Source organism: Physeter macrocephalus, chromosome 5 (assembly GCF_002837175.3).
Source record: "Physeter macrocephalus isolate SW-GA chromosome 5, ASM283717v5, whole genome shotgun sequence".
Lineage (NCBI taxonomy): Eukaryota > Metazoa > Chordata > Mammalia > Artiodactyla > Physeteridae > Physeter > Physeter macrocephalus.
The window spans coordinates 78,587,174-78,614,120 of record NC_041218.1 but is presented as its reverse complement, the minus strand read 5'-3'; the positions used below and the strand labels follow the sequence as shown (position 1 = coordinate 78,614,120).

Here is a 26,947-nt window from a genome sequence, read left to right as displayed (position 1 = left end):
AACACACCCATGACCTTATTAGTACCAAGCCCGGTTGCCATGGAGACTATTCCAAGCATCTATGCTCCAGGCCTCCTCACAGTGTTAAGTGAAGGTGGAAAGTAGAGAGTGAAGAGAGGCAGGAAAAACCATACAAGGATGTGGCGAAACAGCAGATCTTGTTAGATGGAACAGTGTGAAAAATGGAAATCTGAGGAAAGAAAGAGTAGTTTTTTTAAAAACTTTTTTCCAGGCTTATACCCCTGGGAGAAAAAATAGACACCGTCAAACGAATACAGTCAGTCATATATGACTGATCCCAGCAAGTTTTAATGAGTTTCTCCATCACACTGCATTCAAGAAGACGCTTGGGCCTCCTCATCCCCACACTATACACAGCAACTAAAACTATTTAAAACCTGTGTTTGCTAAAGAATCCTTTCCTTAGGGGAAACACGTTTAGAAGACCAAATGTAAAAAGATCAATGCAGAGCTTCTTTGGCTGAGGCATGGGTGGCCGTCTGAGGGAAGACCAAGGAAGTCCAGGGAGTCAGTGAACACTGCTCAAAAGATACTGGTCCTGGGACTTCCCTGGAGGTCCAGTGGTTAAGACTCCACACTTCCAATGCAGGGGCTGTAGGTTTGATCCCTGGTTGGGGAACTAAGGTCCCACATGCTGTGTGGCACGGCGGAAAAAAAAGAAAAGAAAAAGATACTGGCCTAAATAAAAACTTAAAGTAACACATTGACAATAACAATGAAAGGCCAAAAAACAAACAAATAAACAAAAACAATGAAAGGCTAAATTAAAATGACAAGCTATCTCTATTCTAAACTTAAATCTACTACCTGATTTCAGTAGCACAATCAGATGTTAAATATGTATTATCCTGCTGTATGTATTTACTCTGAAATGGTAATCATAGATAAAATATTGAGCATTGACTATATTATAGGTCCTGTTGTAAGTACACCTCATGCCCTCTCTCGTTTAATATTCACGACAACGCTCGTGAGGTAGATGTGATTTTAATCCCCATTTTACCAATGAGGACACGAGCAGAGTTAAGTCACTTGTTCAAGGTCACACTGTTAGTGATTGAGGGAGCTCGGATTGGATCTACACACTACAGGTTGGATTTTAGCAACACAGTGTCTCAGAATTGAAAAATACTTTCTGTCTTCCCTCAAAAGAGAAATGTCTCCATCTTAGCCCAGGCACCCACTGGGTAATACCCAGACAACAGGTTGCTAACTTTGTCCTAAGAGGGAGAGAGGACTCTGGTGGCAGCGCATAGCATGGGCTGGCAAGGGAAGAAAGGAAAGGTCAGGGGAAGACTCAAACCAGAGTGAGTCTCAGTGAAGCTAATGAACTTAAGATTCAAGGATGCCCATTTGCAGGCAAATGCTGGGAGTTGAACAGTGTTCTGGATGGGAGAGAGCCCAGGTCTTCTGGGTAAGCATTTAGGATAACCTGCCTAAAAAGGAGAGGGACCAGAATCTTTAAGGTTTTAATATTTTGTTGTGAATTTTTCTCATTTGAAGGAAATATTCACTTTCGTATCTAATTGTGTGTCCATAACTTTGTATTCTTTCAAGTAGAGTCCCTGAAATTGTACAACTTTCAGGCCCCACCAAACTTGGAAACTCCACTCTCTGAACAATTCCATAGCTTGGTTTTGCAAGACTCGCCACAATTTTATCTAAACCTTTTAAAGTTATCAGTTCAGAGGTTCTCCATCTCTGGTTGGCATCAGAATCACCTGGGAAAAATGAAAAGGCTAGGCCCTGACCTTCGTAAATGAGCTGGGGTGGCGGTGTTCTCTACTAGCTCTCTAGGTCATTATGATCCATGCCAGCTTGAGAACCTCCGCTCAGGTCAATGTTTCTCAGAGTGTGATTCGAGGCTCGTTGATGGTCATGAGGATTTCCCGACCTCCTCAGGGTCAAGTCCTTGCTTCAAATGATCATTATGATCAAATGATGCTCAAATGCATAGACTCATTTTTTATGGCAACAAGAACTAATCACAGGACTTCCCTGGCGGTCCAGCAGTTAAGACTCCATGCGCTTTGGGACTTCCCTGGTGGCACAGTGGATAAGACTCCAAGCTCCCAATGCAGGGGGCCCGGGTTCAATCCCTGGTCAGGGAACTAAATCCCACATGCATGCCACAACTAAGGAGCCGGCCTGCCGCAACTCAGGAGCCCACATGCCACAACTAAGAAGACTGCATGCTGCAACTAAGGAGTTGGCAAGCTGCAATTAAGGAGCCCACCTGCCACAACTAAGACCTGGTGCAACCAACCAAATAAATAAATTAATAAATATTTTTAAAAAAGACTCCAAGCTTCTACTGCAAGGGGTGGGGGTTCAGTCTCTGGTGGGAGAACTAAGATCCTGCATGCCACGAGGTGTGGCCAAAGAAAAAAAAAAAAAAAAAAAAAGAACTAATCACTAATAACCTATTAACTGAGTTATTCAGGGTCACTAATTGACATTCATAAACAAAACTTGGCACATTTACTAATGTTTATTGAGGACACCTTCCACTAAGAAGTCTGGCTGCTGTGGAGCACTTGGCAGTATTTCGAAGCTCTAGTGTAAATGCACAGGAGCAGATCATCGTATTCCCTGCAATGGAGGAGGACACTTTGTTTTCAGGGCATGATCCGTGTTGTCTTGAGATGGTTACTGTCCTATACACTCAGCATTCAATTCCATATTCTTCTGTGTCTGGCCTTCCACATACCAAGGAAGTAGAGGACTAAAAACTGTTTCCCAGGCTCGCTTCTGGTTCTAGAAGTAACTGAGGTTCTACCAGTGAGATGCAGTGTGCAAAATCTGGGAGACAGAGGCCGTGGTAAACTAACACCTGTGTCTCGGCAGACGGGAGTCTTTACAACACCCAGACTCTGGTCTTGTGTCTTCAGGTTTGGAGCAGCTGTGATACTGGCATAATTTCCTACAACCTCCTGGCCACGGGACCTCAGCTGAGATGCTGTGATTTGAATGTTGGGAGTGCTGACTTTTACTTTTACTTTCACTCTTCCAGCCCTTCCAGTGATTCTGTAAGCACCGAATTCCCCTTATTGAATATGTATCTGCTTGAAATACCTAGAGCAGTTTCTGTTTCCTACACTGAACCATAACTGATACGGTCCATGTTTTAAATTTATGAACATGGAGAATAATCATTAATGTCTTTACTTTCTTCTTGTCTAATCACTGCACGTATGTTTATCATTGTTGTTTTCAACTCCAACACTATTAACACCAAGTGTTTTTTCCCACTACAGTGACTGTGAGGGTAATAAGGGTGTGTGTGGGGGGGAATTCTTTTGGTCTTTCCTAAGTGAGTTATAATCGAAAAAGTTTGAGAACATTACTCTAATTCAATCTATTTCAGCCAAACTGGCCTATATGCTACACTGGGAACAAATCAATCATCAGCCACAGCTCACGTTACCTCTTTCATCGAACGATGTCTTGACTGCTCACCCTTACAGCTTTATGCAACCAGCTCGTTATTCCTTAAGAAGTAGCTCTAGGCCTATCTTCTTCTTTAACAGAACTCATGGAAGGATATGTCCCATCTCTTCCGTTGAAATCTTTGAGGATAGACACCATCCCCTATAACTCATTAGAGCTCAACATTTAACACACTGCTTAATAAATGTCTCTTAAGGACCACGATCAGTGTCTGAGAGCTAAAAGTTCCTCCTCTGATTGCTTCATGTGTCAGCAAGGTTTTCACCGAGAGTTCTCTGTCCAAACTTTAACCGCAAAATTGAAGCATAACGTCAGAATTCACAGAAAATTTCCCCTCCTAACCACACCTCAGCCAGGCTCAACTGTTTCCTACCACCATCACTTCACTGAGAAGCCTGTGAAATGTCAGAAGCAGCCCATTAACTGTCAAATCCTCCCATGTGTTTTCAGTCTCCGTCTTACTCCATCTCTCCATGGCATTTGTCAGTGCCGACTACCTTCTCCTTGTTGAAACCCTTCCCATCCCTGGCTTCCATCTTACTAGTTTCTCTTAGCACCCCTCCTCTGTCTTTCTGGCTTTTTTTCCTGCATCTGCTCATGTAAACTAAGACCTAACCAAGGGAAGGGGGATGGCTGGTAAAAAGGCTGCTTGCAGAGGAAGGTAGAGTAGCAGGGTTGAGGGAAAGGCTGGAGAAGTTGGCTGCGGCAGTGGACACAGCTTGGAGACTATATCTAGGATGTCAGACTTTAAGTGGGACCGTTGTTTAAAAGTTTGTAAAGCCATGGCTTATAGTTGAGAATTAAATACATCTAGGCAGGGGTTTCCCTGGCAGTCCAGTGGTTGACACCTTGCCTTCCAGTGCGGGTTCGATCCCTGGTCGGGAAGCTGGGATCCCACACGCCTTACGGCCAAAAGGCCAAAGCATGGAACAGGGGTAATATTGTAACAAATTCAATAAAGACTTTGAAAACAGTCCACATCAAAAAAAAAAAAATCTGAAAAAAAAAATACATCTAGGCATTTAGAAGATGAAAAAACTGAAATGAGCTGAATAAGAAAGTGTGCTCAGAAGGACCTAGAGATTATGACACTAAGTGAAGTAAGTCAGACAGAGAAAGACAAATATCATATAATATCACTTATATGTGGAATCTCAAAAAATAATACAAATGAACTTATTTACAAAACAGAAATAGACTCACAGACATAGAAAGCAAACTTAGGGTTACCAAAGGGGAAACATGGTGGGGGAGGAATAAATTATGAGCTTGGGATTAACATACACACACTACTATATATAAAAATAGATAACCAACAAGGACCTACTGTATATGTTCCCTATAGTATAGGGAACTCCACTCAGTATTCTGTAATAACCTATACAGGTAAAGAATCTGAAAAAGAATGAATATATGTATATGTATAACTCAATCACTTTGCTGAGTGATTTACAATATTGTAAATCAACTCTACTCCAATAAAATCTTTTTTTAAAAGAAGAAAAGAAGTGTGCTCACCACTGTTCCAGCCAAGGGGTCGTAGAACCGCTCCAGGAGCTGGACCACCGTGCTTTTCCCACAGCCGCTGCTGCCCACCAGGGCCAGCGTCTGGCCCTTCTTCACCTCGAGGCTCAGCCCCCGAAGCACTGGGATGTCTGGTCGAGTGGGATAGTTGAACACGACTTCATTAAATGTCACATTTCCTTCCACTGTATTCTAAAATCAGAACAATAACAGTAAATTTGACTGTTGCAATCCTGAAAATTCACAACAGCCAACCCTCTCTACCGCCAGGTATCAGAAGGTAGTGAACTTGTACTACAGTCAGGCTTCACTTGTAACTGCTAACATGTAATACATAAGATCTAAAAGGGTCAGTGTTTTCATAGCATGTCTCGTTAACACAATACAAATGTGAAAACTCAAATCTGTTCCCCAAGAATAGGGTAACCTACACATAATAAAACCTGATTAGTAGGATTTGTGTATAAAATGGGCGGTATTTCTACATCCGTGTGGCTTTGTTCTACAAAAGTACTAGACATTAACGTGTATTATCAGCATTTACTAAAATGAACTAAAACGACAGAGAAACTTCCATTTTATTACCACCAAATAAAAAAAGCACAGATTTTTATTAAACTTCCACTTAGAATACTAAAATTCATCAGTTAGGAGCAGATCATATAATCAAAACATCAAACTGACCGGCTTTAGGCCTTCTGTGCTGTAGCTGTCGATCACAGGCGTTTTTTCAATGATCATGATGACATGGGCTGCTGACACTTTGGCCTTGGCATAGTCAGGAGCAAATGAACTGACCTGTCCCACAGCCATCGCGCCAAAGACAATGGCTGAGAACACTCTGCCAACGACAAAGACCAAACGTGCAAAGAGTTAGGACTGCAATGCTAGAAAGGTGACACTCCTACACCCAGAGAGCACTGTCTCAAACAGTCACAACACGTTACTCAAAAAGTTTCAAAAAAAAAAAAAAAACAAACACTTTTCCTTATAAGTTCATATCGGTGTAACTGACTGATTGTAAAATGACCCCATGTTTCATCTCTCTCTGTGTCCTCACCTTCTTGTAAGTGACTTTGCAGCTCCTTCACTGAGGAAGTAGAATTTGTTTTCCTACCCTTTGAATCTGGGTTGGCCTTGGAATTTGCGTTAGCCAACAGGATGTGGCGGAAGTGGCTGTTGCCAGGTCCAAGCCTATGACTCAGGGGGCCTTGCACGCTTCTCTCTCTCCCCGCCACTACCACAAGCCCACCTAGCTGCTGGAGGGCAAGGCCCAGACAGAAAAGTGCCGTGGGCCCCAGCCAACTAGCCCGTTACTCACTGCACACAAGAGCGAGCCCAGCTGAGATCCACTATGCCCAGACCAGCAGAACTGCCCAGCTAACCCCCAAACTTAAGGGCAAAAATAAATGTTTATTATCGTGTGTCACTGGGGGGTAGTGGGTGGTTGTCATGCAGCGTTATTTGTGGCAGTCAATAACGGATATAGGCGTTTTGCTGGATTACATCAGATTCTTAGAAAACCTGTGAACTGTACCGCAGAGAGTTCCTTAAAGAGCCAGGTATCATGCTGCTCTCAAGATGCATCGACATTCTTTTTTTTTTTTTTTTTTGTGGCCATGCCACACGGCTTGCAGGGTCTTAGTTCCCCCACCAGGGATCGAACCCAGGCCACCACACTGAAAGCGCCAGGTCCTAACCACTGGGCCACCAGGGAATTCCCTGCATCAGCATTCTTAATCTACGACATGGGAGTCACAGCAGCTTAAAGTTGGGAAGGACTTCACAGAATGTCAAGTCCAGCTCTCGATGCCTGTGCCAGGGCACATCCCCTAAGCTAGCTTCCATCCTTGGTTTTAGGACAGAGGAAGTTTGATTGAGGAAGTCTATTGTTAAAAAGTTCCTTTTCAAACCAAGAAAAACGTACATCCTTTTGTAGAATACATCCCTTCAAAGTGTTGGAATATTATTTTCAAACCCTTTGCATCTTTGGTAACTCCCTTCACTTTCAACATTTCAGCTGCCCTTCTCTGCACATGTTTATCAAAATGCCTTTTTAAACAGTGGACCGGGAACTGACATAATATTAGGAATCTCCCAGAATAATGCCATGAGTCCATCAGGTCCATTCCTTTGGACTCTATTCCTGAGTTAATGGAGCACACAGTGTTTTTTTCTTTTTTTCTTTTTAATAGCTCTAAATAAATCACACAGATGGTTCATCTTGGGCTTGTTACCGTTTAGACCTGTGGAAACTGTTTAAAATGGACTGCTCTTCAGCCAGGTCTCCCCTATCCCCTACTTGGAAGATGGATTTTCCACATCTGAAAGTCCAAGAGTCAGCAATTTCCATCAATTGAATACCTTAACCTTGGAGTAAAGCAATATATCAAATAATTATCTAATCAAAGCACCAATGCCAATGATGCCTGGTTTTGACCTTTTGGTTATAGTTATAAATAGCACCTGCATATCAATTATCAGAAAGATGTTGAGTGGAAATTTTAAAGCTTCTGTTGGAGTCATCCTGAGAAAACTGTAATGCACGCACAAGTCAATGTCTAAATAGGATGGAAATATTATACTAACACATATTCCCAGGCTTCGATGCTGCTGCTTTAAATGTAAAACTGTATCACCACTAATTATGGTATGGTATCAAAGGGCAGCTCAGCCATCACCAAACCTAGACACTCAGAAAAATTACACGTATTTTTCACTACCAAACTGCATACTTTAGTATTTTAGAAATATAAGTTAAGTCCAGGTCTGTCTTCTCCTGACTGAGGTACAATTTTCTGCATTCACAGTGATGGAGCAGATACTCCAATCGAGCTTTCCTTTGTCATTTCTGCATTTCTCCAGCTCTTACCTTCTAACTGCTTTTCTCTTATGAAAGAAAGCAAATTTATCCTGGAATCTTCCGGGGATCTCAGAACTCAGTGCTTCACACCCATTCTTTGGCCGCCCTGTTTAGAATCCTTTAAAAGGAACCAGGTACTTGGCTCTGGGTTAGGCTTCTTCCCAAACACCCAGGCCTTCTGGAAACTCCTCATTGAATCACCACCCCAGCTAGACATGGATTCAAGAAGGTCAAATGTGTGAGTCAGCACTGGGGAGAAGGGTAGACACAGATTCCCCAAATGAAATGAGATGCTTCCAGGATAATACACGGAGACTCAGAGGCAAAATGCCATTTTCTGAATCACCAAAACCTCTTCACGAAGCTTCACAGTAAGGTTTTCTATCCAGGCATGAAACATGCGCCTTGGTTTGATTTCTAGAGTTTAACTGTAAAGACGACCCCCATACTTACAAGAGAACATCCTGAAAGTCCATGATGCCACGTCCCACCAAGTAGGCACCAAAACGGAAACAGCCAGCGTAAGAAAAATACATCATTGCCTGGGTGATGGAAAATGTGATTCCAAAGATGTGTGCTTTCCTCAAAGAGTTTCTGAAAAGAAGACATTCTGAAACTTACTTGACTTTCAATTCTTAGTCCTTAAAACGTAACCTTTCGTGGGTTAGCAGTAGGGTATGGAGGTGTAGCAGACAAAAATGGGTTTCGTCTCCAAAACACTAAGTTGGTCCTCACATCACCGCTTGTGAGAATTTAGGAAAATGCCTAGTCTCTGAACCTCAGCGTCTTCAGCTTTAATGGAGAATTAACCACACCTCAAAGCACTGAGGTCAAGTTAATATAAGCCAAAGACAACAAGAAGAGCTTGTTAGGGATTAATAAATTCCTTCCCTTTCCCCCACCCACGGACACATAACTTGTACGTACTCTATAGTAGACATTCGTTCAACACACGTTGACCCAACACCACAAGCTGGAGGGACCGTGAAGGGCCAACACAAAGGAACCAGGCATGTTCTTGCCCTTGGGGACCCAGGAGTCGAGCTGGATTGTTATTTATGCAATGGAAGGACCTTATGAATCATGTGTTAAAGGAAGAAAGGAGAAGCACTAACCCTCTAGGGGAATTAGAGAAGGCTCTGCAAAGGAGTTAACACCTGGATTTTTTTTTTTTTTTTTGCGTTATGCGGGCCTCTCACTGTTGCGGCCTCTCTCGTTGCGGAGCACAGGCTCCGGACGCGCAGGCTCAGCGGCCATGGCTCACGGGCCCAGCCGCTCCGCTGCATGTGGGATCTTCCCGGACCGGGGCACGAACCCGTGTCCCCTGCATCGGCAGGCGGACTCTCAACCACTGCGCCACCAGGGAAGCCCAACACGTGGATTTTTTGATCCACATGGAACTGGGCGATGTGGAGGTGCGAGAGGCTGGTGAGTGGGCCGCCTACTCCTGCTTCAATCAGATCAACTCCTGCTATTATCTGTTTCATATACTGGGATTTCAAGTGCATTTTTTTTTTCATAAAAAAAGACTCTACTTTCATTTTAAAAACTTTGAAAACCCACTGATAAAAGAAGAAAGGAGACTCAGAGAGGATGGGTTTGCTTATGTTCACATCACTTTTTAGAGCCCTCACTGTGAGTTCACTAAAGGAAGAACAGAAGGTCATGCACGAGAAAAGGGTAAAGAGAAGAAGGAAGGGTGTACCCAAGAAGACCACCCCCTCAGGCTCCACAGATACTTCAAATTTCATGTTCCGCAAAAAACTCATTCCCAGTGGGAACATGTAATAGCGTCATCATGCAAATGTAGCATCAGAGTCGTTCTCAACACCCTCTCTCCCTCCCCTCCCCTCAGTTACCTGCTCTTACAGGCTCTGCCTCAGAGATGTCCCTGCCTTAGGTCAGGTCTTGCGATTCCTCTCTTGCATTAATTGTAATTGCTTCCCAATTGGTTCCCTTCTAGAAGTCTCTCCACTTGTTCCCTACCTTCTGGCCAAAGCAATCTTCCTGAAAACAAATCTGATGATTGAAAAACTCCCCATACTCCCCTCCCACTCTTCGGTGGTTATTACCTGTATGGTACCTGCAAACTCAGGGCGTACATATATTCAAACTTCTCCTCCCGAGTCAAAGAAACAACAGTTCGGAAGTTTTCTATTGCTTCCGTGGCAATCTGTAACAGAGAATGCCCCGTCACTAAAGGCACCAAGGCCAACAGAGGCAATTAGTTTGAATTCCATATAAGAGATTCATAAAATTAATTTTATTAATATGTATTATTTACATATTACATATTAAATAATATTTATTATGACTCCTGAGCGTCTTTGCTATAGAAGAGGATACCAAGTGATTTATCAAATCGAGATTTAGGTCTGGAAGGAAGATGGGCTAATTCAAACTTCTCTCTACAGAAAGAGAAACTGAAGCTTCAACAGATGAAGGCCCTTACCTAAAGCCACATGGCTTTACAGTAGCAAAATTAACCTAAGAACTCAGTATTTTATCTCCATTGCAGTGCCCTTTCTTCTATGATGGTCACATTTTCAGTTTATAATGTTATATATATAATATTTATATATATAAGTTATTATAATGTCATTAAATTATAATATTATTAAAATACCTATAAAATATAATGTTTATATTTTTCTCTGTATAATTGTCATTTGAGACAACTAAAGAATATTTGGAAAATACTGAAAAGACAGAGAAGGTAATGAAAAGTTACATACTGGTGTATTTTACATAACAGCTTACATGTTGTTATTTTCTAAACTATACCTGTTTAACAAAATTGGGCTCAAGTTCTGTGTTTGGTTTCATAGCCTTATTTTTTACCTTAACAAATAAAGAGACTTTTCAAAGGTCATTAAATATACATTAACAACGGGATGTTTAAAGGGCCACTTACTATCCCAGCCAGCTAAGCAGTCCTTTATTGCTAAACAAAGCTTTCAATTCTTATTAAAAATAATGCTGTGATAAACATCCTCATACATAAACGTTTGTCCATATTGAATTATTTTCTTAGGAGAAGTTCTAAAAAGTTAAATTACTAGGTCAAAGGGAATAAACTACTTTTTAAGGAGCACAGCACATATTATCAATTGGTTTTCCAGAAACTTTCTATCTATATTTTAACTGAATTTAACTTCCAACAAGGCTATTTGACTAGGACAAATACATCCTTTACCACCTTTTGGAGTCTGAGTAAAAGGGCTATGGAAAATACGAAAAACATCAGTGTACAAAATGAGATTTCAGCCTGCATCAGCATGAGACCTTGAAATGCCCTTCTATCTCGTTCTCCTCATCTGTAAAATGAGGAGGATGGACAAGAGGGTCTCTGAAGTCCCTTTTAACTCTAATTCCAAGAGAAATAATTTTTAGAATTGTAAGCCTAAATTATAAATCAGTAAGAGAAAATTATCCTTATTGTTTAAGATGTTCTTCCTTTCTCTGGCCTCTACACTGGTCGGAACTGATTCTAATACAGACACATTCAATTACATGAGAGTGATTTACAGCATAAAAAAATCACAAACCCCAAATCTTACTTATTCTTTACTGAATCCTACCCTACACAAATACCTAACTTCAAAGATAATAGTGGATATTTGATATGACATTGTTGGTTTTAAAGACTAATGCAAAAAATATTAGAAGAAAAAAATTAATACCATAATCTTCAAAACAAAAACATATTTAAAAAATAAAGTTAAAAATATTATACTCTGACCCAGCAGGCCAAGAAGATTGTACTATGTTTACCATAAGCTACTAACAATACAGGAAAATGTCCAGATTCGATTTATGTCAAAATATTTTACAAATTATTTACATATTATAAAAATAGTATATACTCTTTTTAGAAAATGTTAGAAGTGCAGAAAGCAAAAAGTTAGAGGAAATTCACCTCCAGTCAAACCCCCAAAGACAATCCTTGTTCAGACCCATGGTAGAAATATTTTCAATTATAAGGCTTCAAACAAAGAGGTTTTTTGCATTAGTAAGAAAATTCAACAAACTATAACAATGTCTGCTGAAAAACAGACTTTACTGTAAATTTCAACGTAATGATTTTAAGAAATATTTTCTGCGCACATTCTTCTAAGGCAGGTCTGTTCTGTTTGTGATTGGTTTGTAAATGTCATTGCTTTATAGAGTGACCAGCCCAATAAAAGTGAGAGTTTATGAGTTACAGACCTTGAAAAGTGAGTAAAACAATACAATCACTAAACTGTCTTTATCTTGCCACACGATGAAGCAATTAGGAAAAGGATTAATTAGTACTCTGCATTCTTGCAGCTTCATTTGCTCCAAGACTTTTAAATAGAGATTCAGTAACCACTATGAAGAGAGAGAACTTGTAATTCAAGAACAGGAAATAGCACTGAGTTTTCCTCAGAAACGATCACGTACTAAACAATTTTTAAGAAAGGAAAAAATACATATATATTTCTAGAAAAAACTCACACTTCTCTTCCTACCCTCAAATAAACTGATTACAGCTTTTATTTCTAAAAAGAAAAAGCATCTATTCTATAAAAATGTTCATTCGTCAATAATAATGTGACAAATGGATGGATCACAGATCACAGGCAAGGTAGAGGTTATCAGTTGGCTCTGACATCACACAATCCTGCTGTGGAATACTGGGCCTGCTCTGTCCCTCTAAGGGCAAACCAACAGATACGGTCCTGGCCCCCTTTTTAGTAGGGAAGACAGACCATTAATCAATAAAGAAATAGGAAAGAAATAAAGTGCTGAGAAGTGTCAGGAATTAATTCAAGTGCCAGGAAAGACCTCTCTGAAAGAGTAATAATTCTGAGATATGAAGACCAGAGGGAACCAGCTTGGAGTGTTCTAGGAACTGAAAGAAGGCCCATGAGGCCAGAGCTGGGTGGGTGAGGGAGACATTAGTGCAAGACAGGGTCAGAGTTTTATATAAACTCTGCATGAAAAGGGCTGATTTTATCGCAAGTGTGATCAGAAGCCACTGGAGGATAAAACTGATGACTAATAAGAACCTGCAGTATAAAAAAACAAACAAAACAAAAAAAAACAACTAATACTAAACTTTCTTTGGGTTATTTGTATGGAAATATGTTAATATAAATGTTCCAGACATTACATGAAATTTCTAAAAATCTTATATGTTCTGGTATAATGTTAAAAGTCATGCTAGTTATTACTTGAAAATGTATATCTCAGAAATAACTAAATTTCCTTGTCAATTGCATTATTATGAACTTTCATCAAATCTTTAACCATGGTCATTTTTAAGTCTTTTGTCATTTACAGACAGTTCTGGGTGTACTCTGATGCTTTTGCAAAAATGTTCCTATAAAAGGGTTTCATCTTCAAGGAATTCATGGAAAAGACTTTGACAAGTACAGGTTTCTGGTAACTGACTATACTGCTGAACTGAATGAATAAGCATTTTCAGAACTCTAATGGAAAACTGATGAATGGACTGAATGTCAATATTATGACACACTGTGAGTGTGTTTCGTGTTCAGTAATTGCAATCGTTGTTGCTTTTGTTGTGGTCATCCATTTACAATGCTTGGTGTCTGTTTATTTATCTCTTGTAAAAATAAAATACAGTGTGTGTGTGAAAAAAAAAAAAAGAAGCCACTGGAGGAGTTAAAGGTTAGCATGATTTTGTTTGTGTTTGTAAGAGATGAGTGTGGCTTCTGTAAGAGGAATATAGAAAGTAGACAGATCACTTAGGCTGCTGCTGTGTGACTTTGGGCAAGTTACCTGACTTCTCTGAACCTTGGGTTTTATTACCTAACAGGGATAATTCAAAAGGGTTATTGAGAGTGTCAAATGAGGTAATGCATGTAGAGCTCTTAGCATGATGCCTGGTATACAATAAACAGGCAATAAATGGTAACCTGAGAATGGTGATCAGGTGGGAGTTGATTTTTACTATTTCATGGACCGGCTGGTAGAGCAACCACCACTTTCCCTACCTGCTGTTTCCTCTCTCATGAACCACCAATGGAGCAGAACATTTACCTCACCTCCAACCTTTACCCAGAAAACCTGCCATACTCACATGTATCTATTTCCATCTGCACCCCTTCCCCTGTCCCCTCTGACAGAACTCGCGGAGTCTTAAACCTGATGCACCACTTCGAAGGTGCCAATCTGTGGTTTGCAGTGAATTAACTTCCGATCTGTCATCTTCTTCCTATGAACAACCTAAGACTCCTTTCTGGGACATTTTGAACACCTCAGTGAACAATGACACTATAAAACAGTAAGGCACTTTCTTTTTATACACATTTTTTCCATCTTCTCATCAGATGAAGAGTCAACACCATAGGGCAGAAACCAACAAAGTACAGGATTAAATGAAGTGACTAGTTACAGGATGGACTCCAGACACCTGGGGGCCGGCACCATCCTGCTGAATCTCAGGACCGGGCCTCTGACGGCCTGGAGGGAAACTTCACGTGAGGTCTTTCCCTCATTGGCAATCACTGAGAAGCACTAAAGCTGGTCCAGAGGAGTTTCCTGAAGGAATCCCAAAGACACAGGGTAAAAAGTCTGAGGAGATGGCACGGAGGTGGAGGACAAAGTGTGAGTGGTAATAACCAACCTCCAGGACCCCCTCCATCATCCTATTCGTGAGCTGCCTGGTCCAGAGGCAAAGTACCTCAGACACCTGGGCCACTGGATCTGCCTGGGTCCCTGCCCTGATTCTTGGGAACCTTGAAGGGTCCACTGATAGATGTATCCCTATCCTAGATGGTAGGCCCAGTTTTGGGGGTGCTCTGACCACTCATTTCTACAATGATACAGATCACATGATATCAGATTACGTTCTGCCATCTGCAGACCTCTTCGTTTCTTAACAGAGGCACAACTTGGGAACACGACTGTCTGGGTTTGAATCCTGGCTCTGAAACTTAAAACTCACGAGCTCTAAGGCATTGGTGGCATTACCTGCCTATGCCTCAGCCTCACCTGAAAAAGGAGCTATAATAGAACCTATCTCACAGGGTCACCCTGAGAAGTAAAGCAATTGCCATATAAGCATTTGTTCAAAACAACAACTCTGCTCAATACTCTGTAATAACCTAAGTGGGAAAAGAACCTGAGAAAGAAAAAATACACGTGTATGTATAACTGAATCACTTTGCGGTACACCTGAAACTGACACAACATTGTTAATCAACTCTACTCCAATGTAAAGTAAAAATTCTTTAAAAAATAAAGGGAGATGCAAAAAGGAAATCAACAACAGCAGCAGACAGACAAGTATGCAACATGGCCCCTCAAAAGAAAAAGTATTAGGGTCAGGGTAAACAGAAATAACAAGAAGGGAGGAGGTGTATGAAAGGGAAAGAATGATAATATTTTAAGCCAGGTAGAATAAATACCTTTAAGACTTTTCCATTTTTTAATCTCCCCCCTCATACGTAATTAAATGGGCCTCCTTTCCTCAATAAAGCAATGGATTTCTGCTTGCTCCAGAGAAAGAGGGAGGGAGAGGAGCATGAAGACGATCGCCTGAAACTAGAAAAGCCTGACAAAATTAGTTGTCAGTCTGTGAGTCTAAGAATTTGTTTTGCTACTTTTCTTCAGTTTTCAACCCGCGGAACAAGCGTCAGATAAGACCGCTTTGAGGAATGGTTATACAAACATTCTCGGAGCTTAGGAAGTAGTCTTAACAGAAAGACACTGATTAGAATATTTTACTCTACTTAGGTCAGCAATTATACTCCGTCTGACTCACCTTCCCGGCACCTTCTAGTTCTTTCTTATCTTTCAGTGCTTGTCCAGACAGCATTTTCATTTCAATAACTCCTGCTACTGCAATGATGGGTACAATTGCTAACAGTAAAAGTGTTAACTGCCAGCCATAGATTAAGGATATAATAATGCCTGTCCCAAGATTTGCTATATTCTGGGTAATTACAGCAAGCCTGGAACCTATAGCCTGCAAAACAAACAAAACACTGTCAGAGAGACACTTTCATATTATCTTTAAAATCCATGCTGATATTTTTTTTTAAGGATTATGATAATTCAGTTTTGTGAAAAATCTCATCTCCTCGGTTATGAAATAAAAAGTAAAGGTTTACTTGTAAGTCTATTTGGTTTCTAAGATGAGGATCTCCACAACTTCAGAATACATACTAAAAGTAGATCAATAATTCAGAGTTCAATTACATATTTCTCTCTCATCTGATTTGTTAATACCAAGAAAATTTTCATTAAACAATGACACCGTGATCCCTAATGCAAGCTCTGCAAATTTGCAGGATAAAACAGTCTGACAGTTATATTCAACTGGGACTGTTGGAAATTTCCAGTGTTAGACAGATACATAACTACCCATAACTTAAGCCTAGTATTTGTCATTGAGGGTATACAAACATTGGGTTGGCTAAAAAGTTCGTTCAGCTTTAAGTAAAAATAAAAAACATTTTTCATTTTCACGAAGAACTTTATTGAACAATGTATTCACTAACTGAATGAACTTTTTGGCCAACCCAACATCTCTTGGCCTATTTGAGATGCTTATAGTGTTTAGAAAAAATACACAGAGCTGAAAGTTATGGAATTTAAATTTAGAACGTTAAGCAGGCATCAGAACCTTCAGCTTATACGCCAGAGGGAGACTGAAGCATGATTTTCATGAGCATGCAGTTATTTCCAACTCAAAAGCCAGAAGTCAAAACATAAAGTCAATTCACTCCACTACTCTATACTTCTCTCCTTTACCCTGGAAACACCCCATGCCCTCAAGCCTTTCCGAATTCCCGCCCTGGCCCCCCCGATCTGCTTTTTTGGAAATGGCCCACGTTTTTTCCACTCCCCAAATGTCCTCTGCCTGAGGGGGCCAGTCTCAGGGAAAGATTATGATGGAGTACAGTCTAAAATGGTCACTGCCACCTCTGTGATTTTGGACAAATTCTTTCCAACCCCAAAATGAGCAGGTACATTGATTAATAACTAAAGCTTCTGTCAGCTCTGAATTTTTAGGACAGAATTCTTTACAAGCCCCATGTCTCAATATCGACCCTCTGAAATCATTCAACACCTATGTTGATATAAACACCAAACCAGTAATTAGGGGAAAATGCTGTTAAAATAAACTACCAGTAACTCTACACATTAAATTCCATACCAGGGAACTGCACCAGAGCTGAAAGAAACAGCATAAATAACAGAGCATTTATTTTTGTTTGATGCAGTCACTGAGCTTATGATAAAGGGATGCTTAGCCAAACTTGGTGTAAGTCAAAGAGTAGAGTGGCCTTCAAAGCCAGCTCTCTGTATTTGCACATTTTCAATCTCAAAGATTACAACCTGGAGCAAGTCTGTGGCACAGAGATTATCGAGAGTGTTCCTGTGCTCAGTATGTACAAGTCCTACTCAGAATTCACTTCCCACAGCACCTGACTGAGATAAGCACTCAGAACATCCCCCAAGTTCATGGCAGACGAATTACCCCGAGAGAAGCATTCAGAACATCCCCCAAGTTCACAGCAGACAAATTACCCCGATACCTAAGGTTTCACAGATATAAATGTTCAGCTGTGGATGGTAGCCAAGGCCACAGAAATAAGTAAAATGTATCACAGATGACAAATTCTTGTTTAGTGTACATGAAAGATGATCTAAAAGACCTGGAAACTTAAGCTGGAGGGAAAGTAAGCCCCTTGGCTTAATGTGATTTAATGCTTCCAGTGACATTGCACTGGTTACCAATCTTTAAAGACTGACACTCACTTTCCCATCATCTATTCCTCACACAGAGAAGGTGTCTCTAGAACGCTCCACGGGAGAGCATGGATTATTAGTAGTAGCCAGGTCATTTTCATTTTGAAAGTAAGAATGAGAGTAGGTAGTACTCCAAAACCAGAGTCCAAGAGCGAAGCAAGGTAAGACAAAAGGCTTTAATACCTGAAACCCACTAAGACTCTCCTCACAATGTCTTTATCCCACTGTGCTATCACATTATTTGTAACACTTCCTCTCCCACTCATTTTTCTCCCCCATCTTTCCCTGTTTCCCCCTCTCTGGCTATTTATTTCCTCCTCAAAGGACCATCGTATGGCTTGAAGTCCAATTTTAAAATATGTGTGCTTACTGGGAAAAAAAAAAAATAGCCTATTTCCTGAAACTCCTTTTGAAATTAAGAACATTTAACTTCATCTTTTCCTCAAATACCTTTTCCCAGGGGGAAAAAAAAATTTTTTTTAATACATAGTTGCTTTTGACTTCTATATGGCTCTCATTTGCTTTTTTTCCTCAGAATTCTAATCCTTACATGAAAATAATTAAATTTAAAAGCCCACAATTTCATAAGCAAAATATTGGAATATACTTTCTTCTGATTTATGGTTAGCAGGATTAAACTACTTGCTCAAAAATACACTGGAGAAAATGTTTCATTGATGGTGAACTATGAAAAAAATTTAACTTAGATATAAGCATCGTCACTAACTATATACACACAGATTTGAGTTCACCCTATTTTAGGTGGCAATGATCTTTGACAGGACTGCTTGGCTTAGGTATTTATATATATAAAAATTACACTACTTCCTACTATGAAATAGATACACACACGTGTGTATGTATATATATGTGTGGATATAGATGTATAAATGTATATACATACACACATGTATCCACTATCATCGACAGGTCAGCTGGTGCCATAAAGGGGATTCAAACTGTCCTCTCTCAGCCAATTTGTGATAACAGCTATATTGGGCTTTCCTGGTTCCAATGATGCTTCCCAATCTGATTGCCTCCTCTTCCCTGGTCTCTCTTCTTTAGCCACTGTTGCACATTCTGGAGAACAGTTCTGACTCAGAGCGGCTCATACAAGGTGTGCAGGTGTCCTCCGTGCTACTGGGGCCATGAAAGTGGGAGTTTGAGGAAACAAGCGAGAAGCAGATACCTGACCCTGAGAGGCAATGAAGCAGAACGGAGTTCCTGGATGTGGTCAAGGGCCTCACAAACAACACTGCAGAGGGGAAAGACTGAGCATTAATTCTACAAACACAGGAAAGACATGACTTAGAGGAATTATGAAGGCCTGACTGCCAGTGCACAGTGTCCAAACAGCATCTGCTCAGGGTTTGGCTGCAAGGGGCTGAATTAGTGTGTTTCCTCCAGGACGTGTCCCCCTGTGCTAAATGGGATGTGGGACGTGTGTGTCAGTGAAAGCAGATGAATGTACACGACAAGGTCTACGTGAAAGGGATACTAAAGTTATGACAGCAAAGTTTAGCTAGGGAATTCAGGATTGAGGAAATTTCAGGACACAATTTGTCCCTGGTGATCACTATCCCCAGGAAAGGCTCTTCCAGGGAGGTAGCTGAATGCATTAACCCCAAGCTTGATTCTCATGCTAACTTAAATAAAAAATAATATAGAGGAATACTTTACGTCCTCCTCCACCTACCAACCCATTTCTCTGCCCCATTTACCAGAAAATCCTATAATGATTTGTCCAACTGTGTCCTAATCCTCTTTCCATCTTTCTCGCAAACCTATTCCCATCAGACTTTTGTTCCCATCACACCCGAAACAGTTCTTGTTCGAACCGTATGCACCCCTGGATGGCTACAGCATTGTACAATGTTTGCTCGTCTTACAAGCTTATCAGCAGTATTTGAGATCCTAGACTGCTCCCTCCTTAAAATGCTTTCTTCATGTTGTTCTTGGACACTGCCCTTCTCCCTCACTGGCCACTTATTCTCGCTCTTCTTCACTGGGTCATCTCATAGCCCTGAGCTCAGGGCCCAGACCTTGCCATCTTCTCTATCCTCCCACGCTTCCTTGGCTATCTCCTCCTGCCTCATGGCTTTAAAAGCCACCCATGTGCTGAAAAATCTCCAAATGTGTTTTTCCAGACCAGACTTCTCTGCTAACCTCCTGACTTGCAAATCCACCTGCTGTCTGGACATCTCCACTTGGATGTCTACTGTGGGCATCTCAAACTCAACATGTCCCAGACACAACTCTTTCAACAGGTTTCCCAGTTTCATTAAAAAGCAACTCCATTTTTTCAGTTGTGCAGGTCCAAAATGTTGGAGTCATCCTTAAATCCCTTTTCTCTAATATCTCATACCACATTCAGCCAGCCAACAAATTCCGTTGGCTGTACCTTCAAACTATACCCAGAATCTGATTACTTGTTATCATTTTCACTATGAATCTCCTAGTCTAAAACACTATCTTCCCTCCCCCTGGATGATTGCAATAGACTCCCTGCCTCTCCCTGACCCCTTCAGCCTATTCACACAGCAGCCTTTAAAAATTTCAGATCATGTCCCTCCTATATTCAAACTCCTACAATGGTTTCTCATATAATTTCAGATATGATGCTGATCTCAACTCTTATATGACTTTCCCTTTCACTCATTTTATTCCAGCCACACTATCCTCCTTGTTGTTTTGGGAACAGTTGTAGAAATAAATGCTCCAACCTCAGGGCCTTTGCACTTGCTGATCCTTCTGTTCAGAATGTGCCACCCTAGACATCTATAGGGCCGGCATCTTTCCCTCCTTCATGCCTCTTGAATATGTTGCCACCTCATCGAGATTGCGGCTTTCCTTCCCTGACAACCAGCAAGCCCCTACCAGCATATCCTGCTGCCATTTTCTTCCACAGCTCTTAGGACAATCTGACATCCCATAAGGGCTCAGGAAGGGCATGGCTGTTGTCTCTTTCAGGAAGTTCCAAGTTATTTCAGGCAGTGTACGTTCTGTTCTGTTAGATTCTGCACAGCTTGAGCTAAACCTCAATTTCTGTTGATTTGTTTGCTTTAAGTATTAAAGCAACAATGCTCAAGGTTTATATTGAGATTTTATAACTGTATCTCCTTCCACATTCATAATCTAATTTATTTTTACAGAAGCCCCATATATTAGTTATAAGAAATGTAATCATAGTACTCTTACAGAAAGATTAAAAGCTAAAGATTGCTAAGGTTCAAGGGAGGGAAAGACATGGCAGAGATCACATGCTTTTATGACCCAAAATTCCACATCATCCTGTAGATTTTTGTCATAAACAGTTGTAGTTAAAGAAGAAGTTGTCACTTTATCCACAAATCAAAATCTGCTGGTTCAATAGTTTCTAGTTATATCCCTTAAAGAGATTCACATGGTAGCAGAATTCAAGTTTTATAGTCTGAGTGAGTTGTTCCTTCTACCCTTGTTTCAATTTTTTTCATGCTCTTTTCATTTCTTTCAATTTTTTTTTAAACATCTTTATTGGAGTATAATTGCTTTACAATGGGGTGTTAGTTTCTGCTGTATAACAAAGTGAATCAGCTATACGTATACATATATCCCCATATCCCCTCCCTCTTGCGTCTCCCTCCCACCCTCCCTATAGTGTATATGTCAGTGCTACTCTCACTTCGTCCCAGCTTACCCTTCCCCCTCCCCAACCCCCAGGCCCTCAAGTCCACTCTCTACGTCTGCATCTTTATTCCTGCCTTGCCACTAGGTTCATCAGTACCGCTTTTTAAAATTTCATATATATGCGTTAGCATACGGTATTTGTTTTTCTCTTTCTGACTTATTTCAATCTGTATGGCAGACTCTAGGTCCACCCACCTCACTACAAATAACTCAATTTTGTTCCTTTTTATGGAAGAGTAATATTCCATTGTATATATGTGCCACATCTTCTTTATCTATTCATCTGTTCTTTCAACCTTTTTAAGATTTTCTTTGCTCCCCCCTGAACTTTAGTGCCCCTTAACTTTCTTACAGTAACTACACACATTCTTTTTTTCAGTAGCTATTATAATTTTCTGGGGATTAGCAAAGCATTAACACAGACTGAACCTTCATGATATGATGATAAATACTTCCCTTTTCTAAATAATTATCGTTCCACATGTATTTTGTTAATAGCATGAATAAGATGGCAAATAACAAAACAAAGCTTATAAGTTACCTATACACTATACAGTACATGATATTTAAATAGTTAACATTTTTTGCCATAAGGCACGTGATATATTGCATAGGTTAAAGTTTGAACATTTTCTTAATGAAGATGAGAATTAACTGTAGGGAGAAAATTAGTTTCATGTTGAAATTCAAAATGGCCCATTAGGACAGTCACAGCAGAAAGGAGGCAGTCAGTACCCCTTGAACTTGAGCAGCGTCCCTGGCAAGCCTGGTCGTCAGGGCTCCCGTGCTGTTTTTAGGGTCGTCAAACCAGCTCACATCCTGTGACACAGAAAATGATTTCATTATCTTAAAGCCCGATGCATGAGACCCTCAGCTCGGAGGGCAGTGACAGGGTCAGGTTTATTTATCACTTATCCTCCTACATTAAGCATTCAGGATTTGATACTGAATAGACAAGAAAGGGACTTAATAGACAAAGTCATAAAGAGACCATTTCATTTGTCAAAGAAATTTTTTGAGTGCCTACTTTGTTCCAAACATAATTTCTAAGTGTTGGATCTACTCAACAGTGAACAAAAAAGACAAAGTCGCTGATTTCATGAAGCCCAGATTCTAGTGATGGAAACCACAGATAAATATATACCATGCCAGGTGATAATAAATGGTAGGAAGAAAAATAGACTGGGGTAAGAAGGAAAAAAAAAGTGAGGGAAGGCACTATTTTATAGATTGGGAAGGGGAGAGAGAAGTCCTCGCTCAGGTGACGTTTGAGCAGAGACTTGAAGAGAAGGATGAGAATATCTGAGACAAGGAAGAAAGAGCATGTGCAAAGGCCCTGAGGAAAAGGCATATTTGATCTGTTCACATACAAGCAAGAAAGCAGTAAGGACTGCCACCAGTCTTACAAGCACCTCTGTGGGAATGTGTAAAGCCGCCTCTTCCTCTGGACAGACTTCTATCCTCACTGGGCTCTCCCAACTCCTCCTCTCATACCCGCATGCAATGAACCAACGGGTATCGAGTAGACTGTGCATGGGAGAGGGGGCGAAACTACAGGAGATGAGGTCTGAGAGGTAGTGGGGACCACATCGTGTGTGACCTTAGAGGTAACTGTAAAGATTCCAGATTTGGGGACTTCCCTGGCGGTCCAGTGGTTAGGACTCCGCCCTTTCACTGCTAAGGGCCCGGATTCAATCCCTGGTCAGGGAACTAAGATCCCATAAGCTGCGCGGCACGAACAGACAAAAAGAAAAGAAAGAGTCCAGATTATACCCTGACAGATATGGGTAGCTTTCAGCAAGTATGGGGCAGACGGAGGTGATCTGACTTTTTATCTTAGAAGAATGATTCCGGCTCTTGGGCAATGAACCCACCGGACTGGGATAAGGATGGAGGTAGCAGGACCAGTTAGGAGGCTCTTGTAATATTAAACAAGTTAGAGGAGTCGAGGACGACTCCAAGGTCATTAGCCTGCACAACCGGTAGAATGGAGGTGCCGTTTACTGATATGGGGGAGGACTCGGAAAGGAGCAAGCCCCGCGGGGAGGGGAGAGTCAGAAGTTCAATTTTGGAAATATTAGGTGTGAAATGCTTAATAGACATTCACATAGAGACGTCGAATCAACAGATAACCGTGGTTCAGGGCAGCATAAACCAATTGGGTTTAAAAAAAAAATCGACAAAAGCAATCTAGATTAAAATTTAGCATTCCACATAAAATTTTCTTTGGAAAACCACTTACACTTTTCAATACAAAAATACCAGAAAGACTGTGAGTTTGAAGTACCAGTTTAGGTCTGTTACAAAAATAACTACGGTCCTAAGAAGTTACCTCGACGGTTGATGTGCAATTAAAGCGGTATCTATCATTTTCCCCAAAAATATTGAAGGAAAATACCACAGCATTATAATTTCTTATAGTATGTATCCATTTGCTTTTTTTTGTTTGTTTGTTTTTTTCCCGGTATGCGGGCCTCTCACTGTTGTGGCCTCTCCCGTTGCGGAGCACAGGCTCCGGACGCGCAGGCTCAGCGGCCATGGCTCACGGGCCCCCGCGGCATGTGGGATCTTCCCGGACCGGGGCACGAACCCGTGTCCCCTGCATCGGCAGGCGGATTCTCAACCACTGCGCCACCAGGGAAGCCCCTATCCATTTGCTTTTAAAAATGGTTCAGTGCTTAAGTGCCTCCCCCACTGAAATGTAACCTCCGTGTACTAGGGACCATTCTGATGTGAAGGCCTTACAATACCTAGTATTATGCCTTGTAAGCAGAAGGCCCTTAATGCATGCTGGCTGGACTTAATAATTTATGGAGAGGGCACGACACAAATCATCAGCTCAGCTTCCAAAGAATAATGGACCTAGGAGGTGGCCTGGGGGCTGGAGGGGCAATGGGGCATTTATTTAGCCCTGGACCAAAGCCTTGAGTCTAAATCGAATGTCACTTATAAATATGGTTTGACTGAAAATCCTAGCCCAGGGCCCTCCACCAAACAGTGCTCTTTCACTCACTGGATTCAGTCCTGGCTCTGTCAGTCACAAGCTAGCAATCCCCATAAATATGTCTTCTTTTTAAGTGGCAGTGGTAGGAGTCGGAAAGGACTGAAGAACGAAAGACAGCTGGGAAAATGTGAGTGTCATCTAGAAATCAACACAGCCAAGTGGTGTTCCCCAGCCAGGGTTCAAGTACGCCCAGCATATCCGGGGTATCCAGATGGAGCATCAGAGTACTAGTGAGTTTAAAATGGAAAGTTATAAAGTCACAGACAAAATGTGCATGATTGTTAAAGAAGCTTTCCCCTTTGAACTGGGCTGCTTTGGGTTGCATGTCCAGAATCCCCTTCCCCCTTTCCCCAGAAAAACATTCACATCTGTCTGTTGTTAGGGTTCTGAAGGTGTTACGTGTGAGAGACATTCCATTAAATCATCCGCTAGCAACACTGCAGCTGGAATTAATCTATCAGTCTAGCCCCAGCGAAGAAACTGAGCAGCAGGGAATGGGCCATGGGCATGACATTTGATCTGTGGAAAGAAAGGGTACAGAAGGCATTTCCTGGTGGGAAGAAACACAAGTATCCTGGGTTTCCCAGGGGAAAGAAGGAAAGAAAGAGAGGAAAGGGATGAGAAGCATGGAAGATCACTTCCACCTACTCTGCCTACAGCTGCTGAGACAGAGGCTGGAGCTAAATCTGCCCTGGAGACTCCCATTTGTCTCGCAGGGACCCCCGTCTTTGCTCCCACCCAGAGGAGACCTCCCAGAGCAGGGCTCTGAGCCTGACCTGGTGGGTGGTTTAGCAGCATCTCTGATATGAGATTGAGGGAAGATCAATACAGAGCTCTGAGTAACCTGACGGCGCCCCACTGCTTCCCCACGGGGCCCAGCGGGGAGTTCTGCATATCCCAGGCACAGCCCTCAACAGACATACCTGTCTCAGCATGGATCTGAAAACCATGTATCGGAGCCGCCTCGTGAGGATCTCTCCGGCCTTGCCAAACGTGAAGCCCTGTGAAGAGTAACACGCCCCAAGGGAAAAGACTTGTCAGAGACCCAGCCGCTGATGACACAACGAGAGGGGGACTTGGTGTCACTGCTAAAGCAGGACACCAGACAAAGTCGGAGAGCCCGATTTCAATGCTTGGTTTCTCTTTCGGTGACAGTGTGCTATGGCGCGTAGCCGCCCTGCTGGCAGAGCCAGGAGAGTTGAAATCGACACTGCCACTCCCCAGCCAGCTGGTGGGCCCATCGGGGATTTATTAGGACGTGGTTTCTCTGTACCCCGTTCCCCCTCCCGCTTATTTCTCCCCGTGAACCAGGGTCTCTCACTCAGGAAGCTGGGGAGTTGTTCCCAAGGCAGAAGGCACTCTAAACCGGGGGTTTATATTACGTATCATCCAAACCAGAACATTTTTGAGCGTGAGAAGGGGGGATGTATCATAATTACACCAGGACCCGAGGTGCAACCTGGGAAAACAAGAATATACAGCCACCCCAGCCATAAAAGATACAGACAACAAAGATATCAAATTCTTAGTTTCCAAGTTAAAAAAAAAAAAAAAGCCAACGTCTAGGAGCAAAATAGTTGGAAAGGAAGGCTTACTGACAGAGAGAGAATGTTCTGCACTGCCCTTCCCCTTTCCCCAAGGATATAATCTGTATCTGGGAGGAAAGAAGAGAGTTTTGGGAAAGAAGAAAGTAAGATGTGATTGTACGGCCATGCTGGGCCCTGGCTGGGGAGGAACGAAGATGGACCCTCATCCCAGTGAGTCTGGGGATACAGGACCAGAAGGAAGCATTGCTCCCCTTTCTATCAGGAGCGCTGGGGAGTGGCAGTTTACGGATGAGGCTTGCCACACAACTGCCTGGAGAAAGCAGAGTGGAAATGGCTGGATAGTGTATCAGAAGAGGAGAAGCCCTAATAACAGCCTAGTGTGTTGGACATTACGGAGAGCGAGGGAAGAAACATGTGCAAAGGGTACTCTTCCACGTGGTCCTGACCAAGGAAGACAGGTTGGACCATGTAACGGAAGGCCACCAGCCCCTCGGGTCACCAACATGAGGCAGGGGGGCAGGGGAGGTGCACAGACCACCACCCTCTGCCCAGCGCTGTAATGCTGCATAACCCTTCTGCGAAAATAGACACCAATCCAGGGAGAAGGGAGAGAGGGAGAAACCCTGGGTTAACTGAGCTGACGCCTGAAGTTACCAAAATGATCAACTTTACTTGGAAATGACCAGATGAAGGTTTCTGCTATTAGACTGAATGAAATCTGAACTATCTTGCCCACTACAGGAATATTACTGTTGTTATTTTGTTGAGAACTTTCATTGTTAAGTACTTCACAAACATTGTAAGTCCTCAGGACAAACCTATAATCACCACTTTACAGAAGAAATGGAGGTTTAGAGAGGCTGGTAAATTGCCAGAGGCTACAGTTCTAAGGTGGCAGAGTTGGAATCTGAATCTTCGTCTAAAAGAATCTTAACCAGAATGAGAACCCAGAGCCTGGGATTTCACCCCACAGTCAGCTCCTTCCTTGCATTTCTAAATGAGGAGTTGGGAGGAGTTGGCATTCTAACATCACCATTAGGCACTGTGCCACCTCTGCACTTCTTTTTTTTTTTTTTTTTTTTTTTGTTGTACGCAGGCCTCTCCCTGCTGTGGCCTCTCCCG

General features: G+C 41.8%; 1 protein-coding gene across 2 annotated transcripts in view; it reads right to left on the bottom strand.

Annotated features, from left to right (window-relative positions):
- ABCB1 (ATP binding cassette subfamily B member 1) overlaps positions 1-26,947 on the bottom strand; it is a 108,469-nt gene that overhangs the window by 6,973 nt on the left and 74,549 nt on the right. Inside the window, exons 19-25 of one of the 2 annotated variants that reach the window (XM_007115622.4) lie at positions 25,202-25,279; positions 22,010-22,093; positions 15,615-15,818; positions 9,931-10,031; positions 8,312-8,452; positions 5,680-5,836; positions 4,990-5,187 (exon numbers count right to left, since the gene is read on the bottom strand). In XM_007115622.4, coding sequence (XP_007115684.2) covers positions 4,990-5,187; positions 5,680-5,836; positions 8,312-8,452; positions 9,931-10,031; positions 15,615-15,818; positions 22,010-22,093; positions 25,202-25,279 — 963 coding nt within the window. Of the gene's footprint in view, positions 1-4,989; positions 5,188-5,679; positions 5,837-8,311; positions 8,453-9,717; positions 9,903-9,930; positions 10,032-15,614; positions 15,819-22,009; positions 22,094-25,201; positions 25,280-26,947 lie in introns of those variants that run through there. The other variant, XM_007115623.4, reaches the window with a different exon arrangement.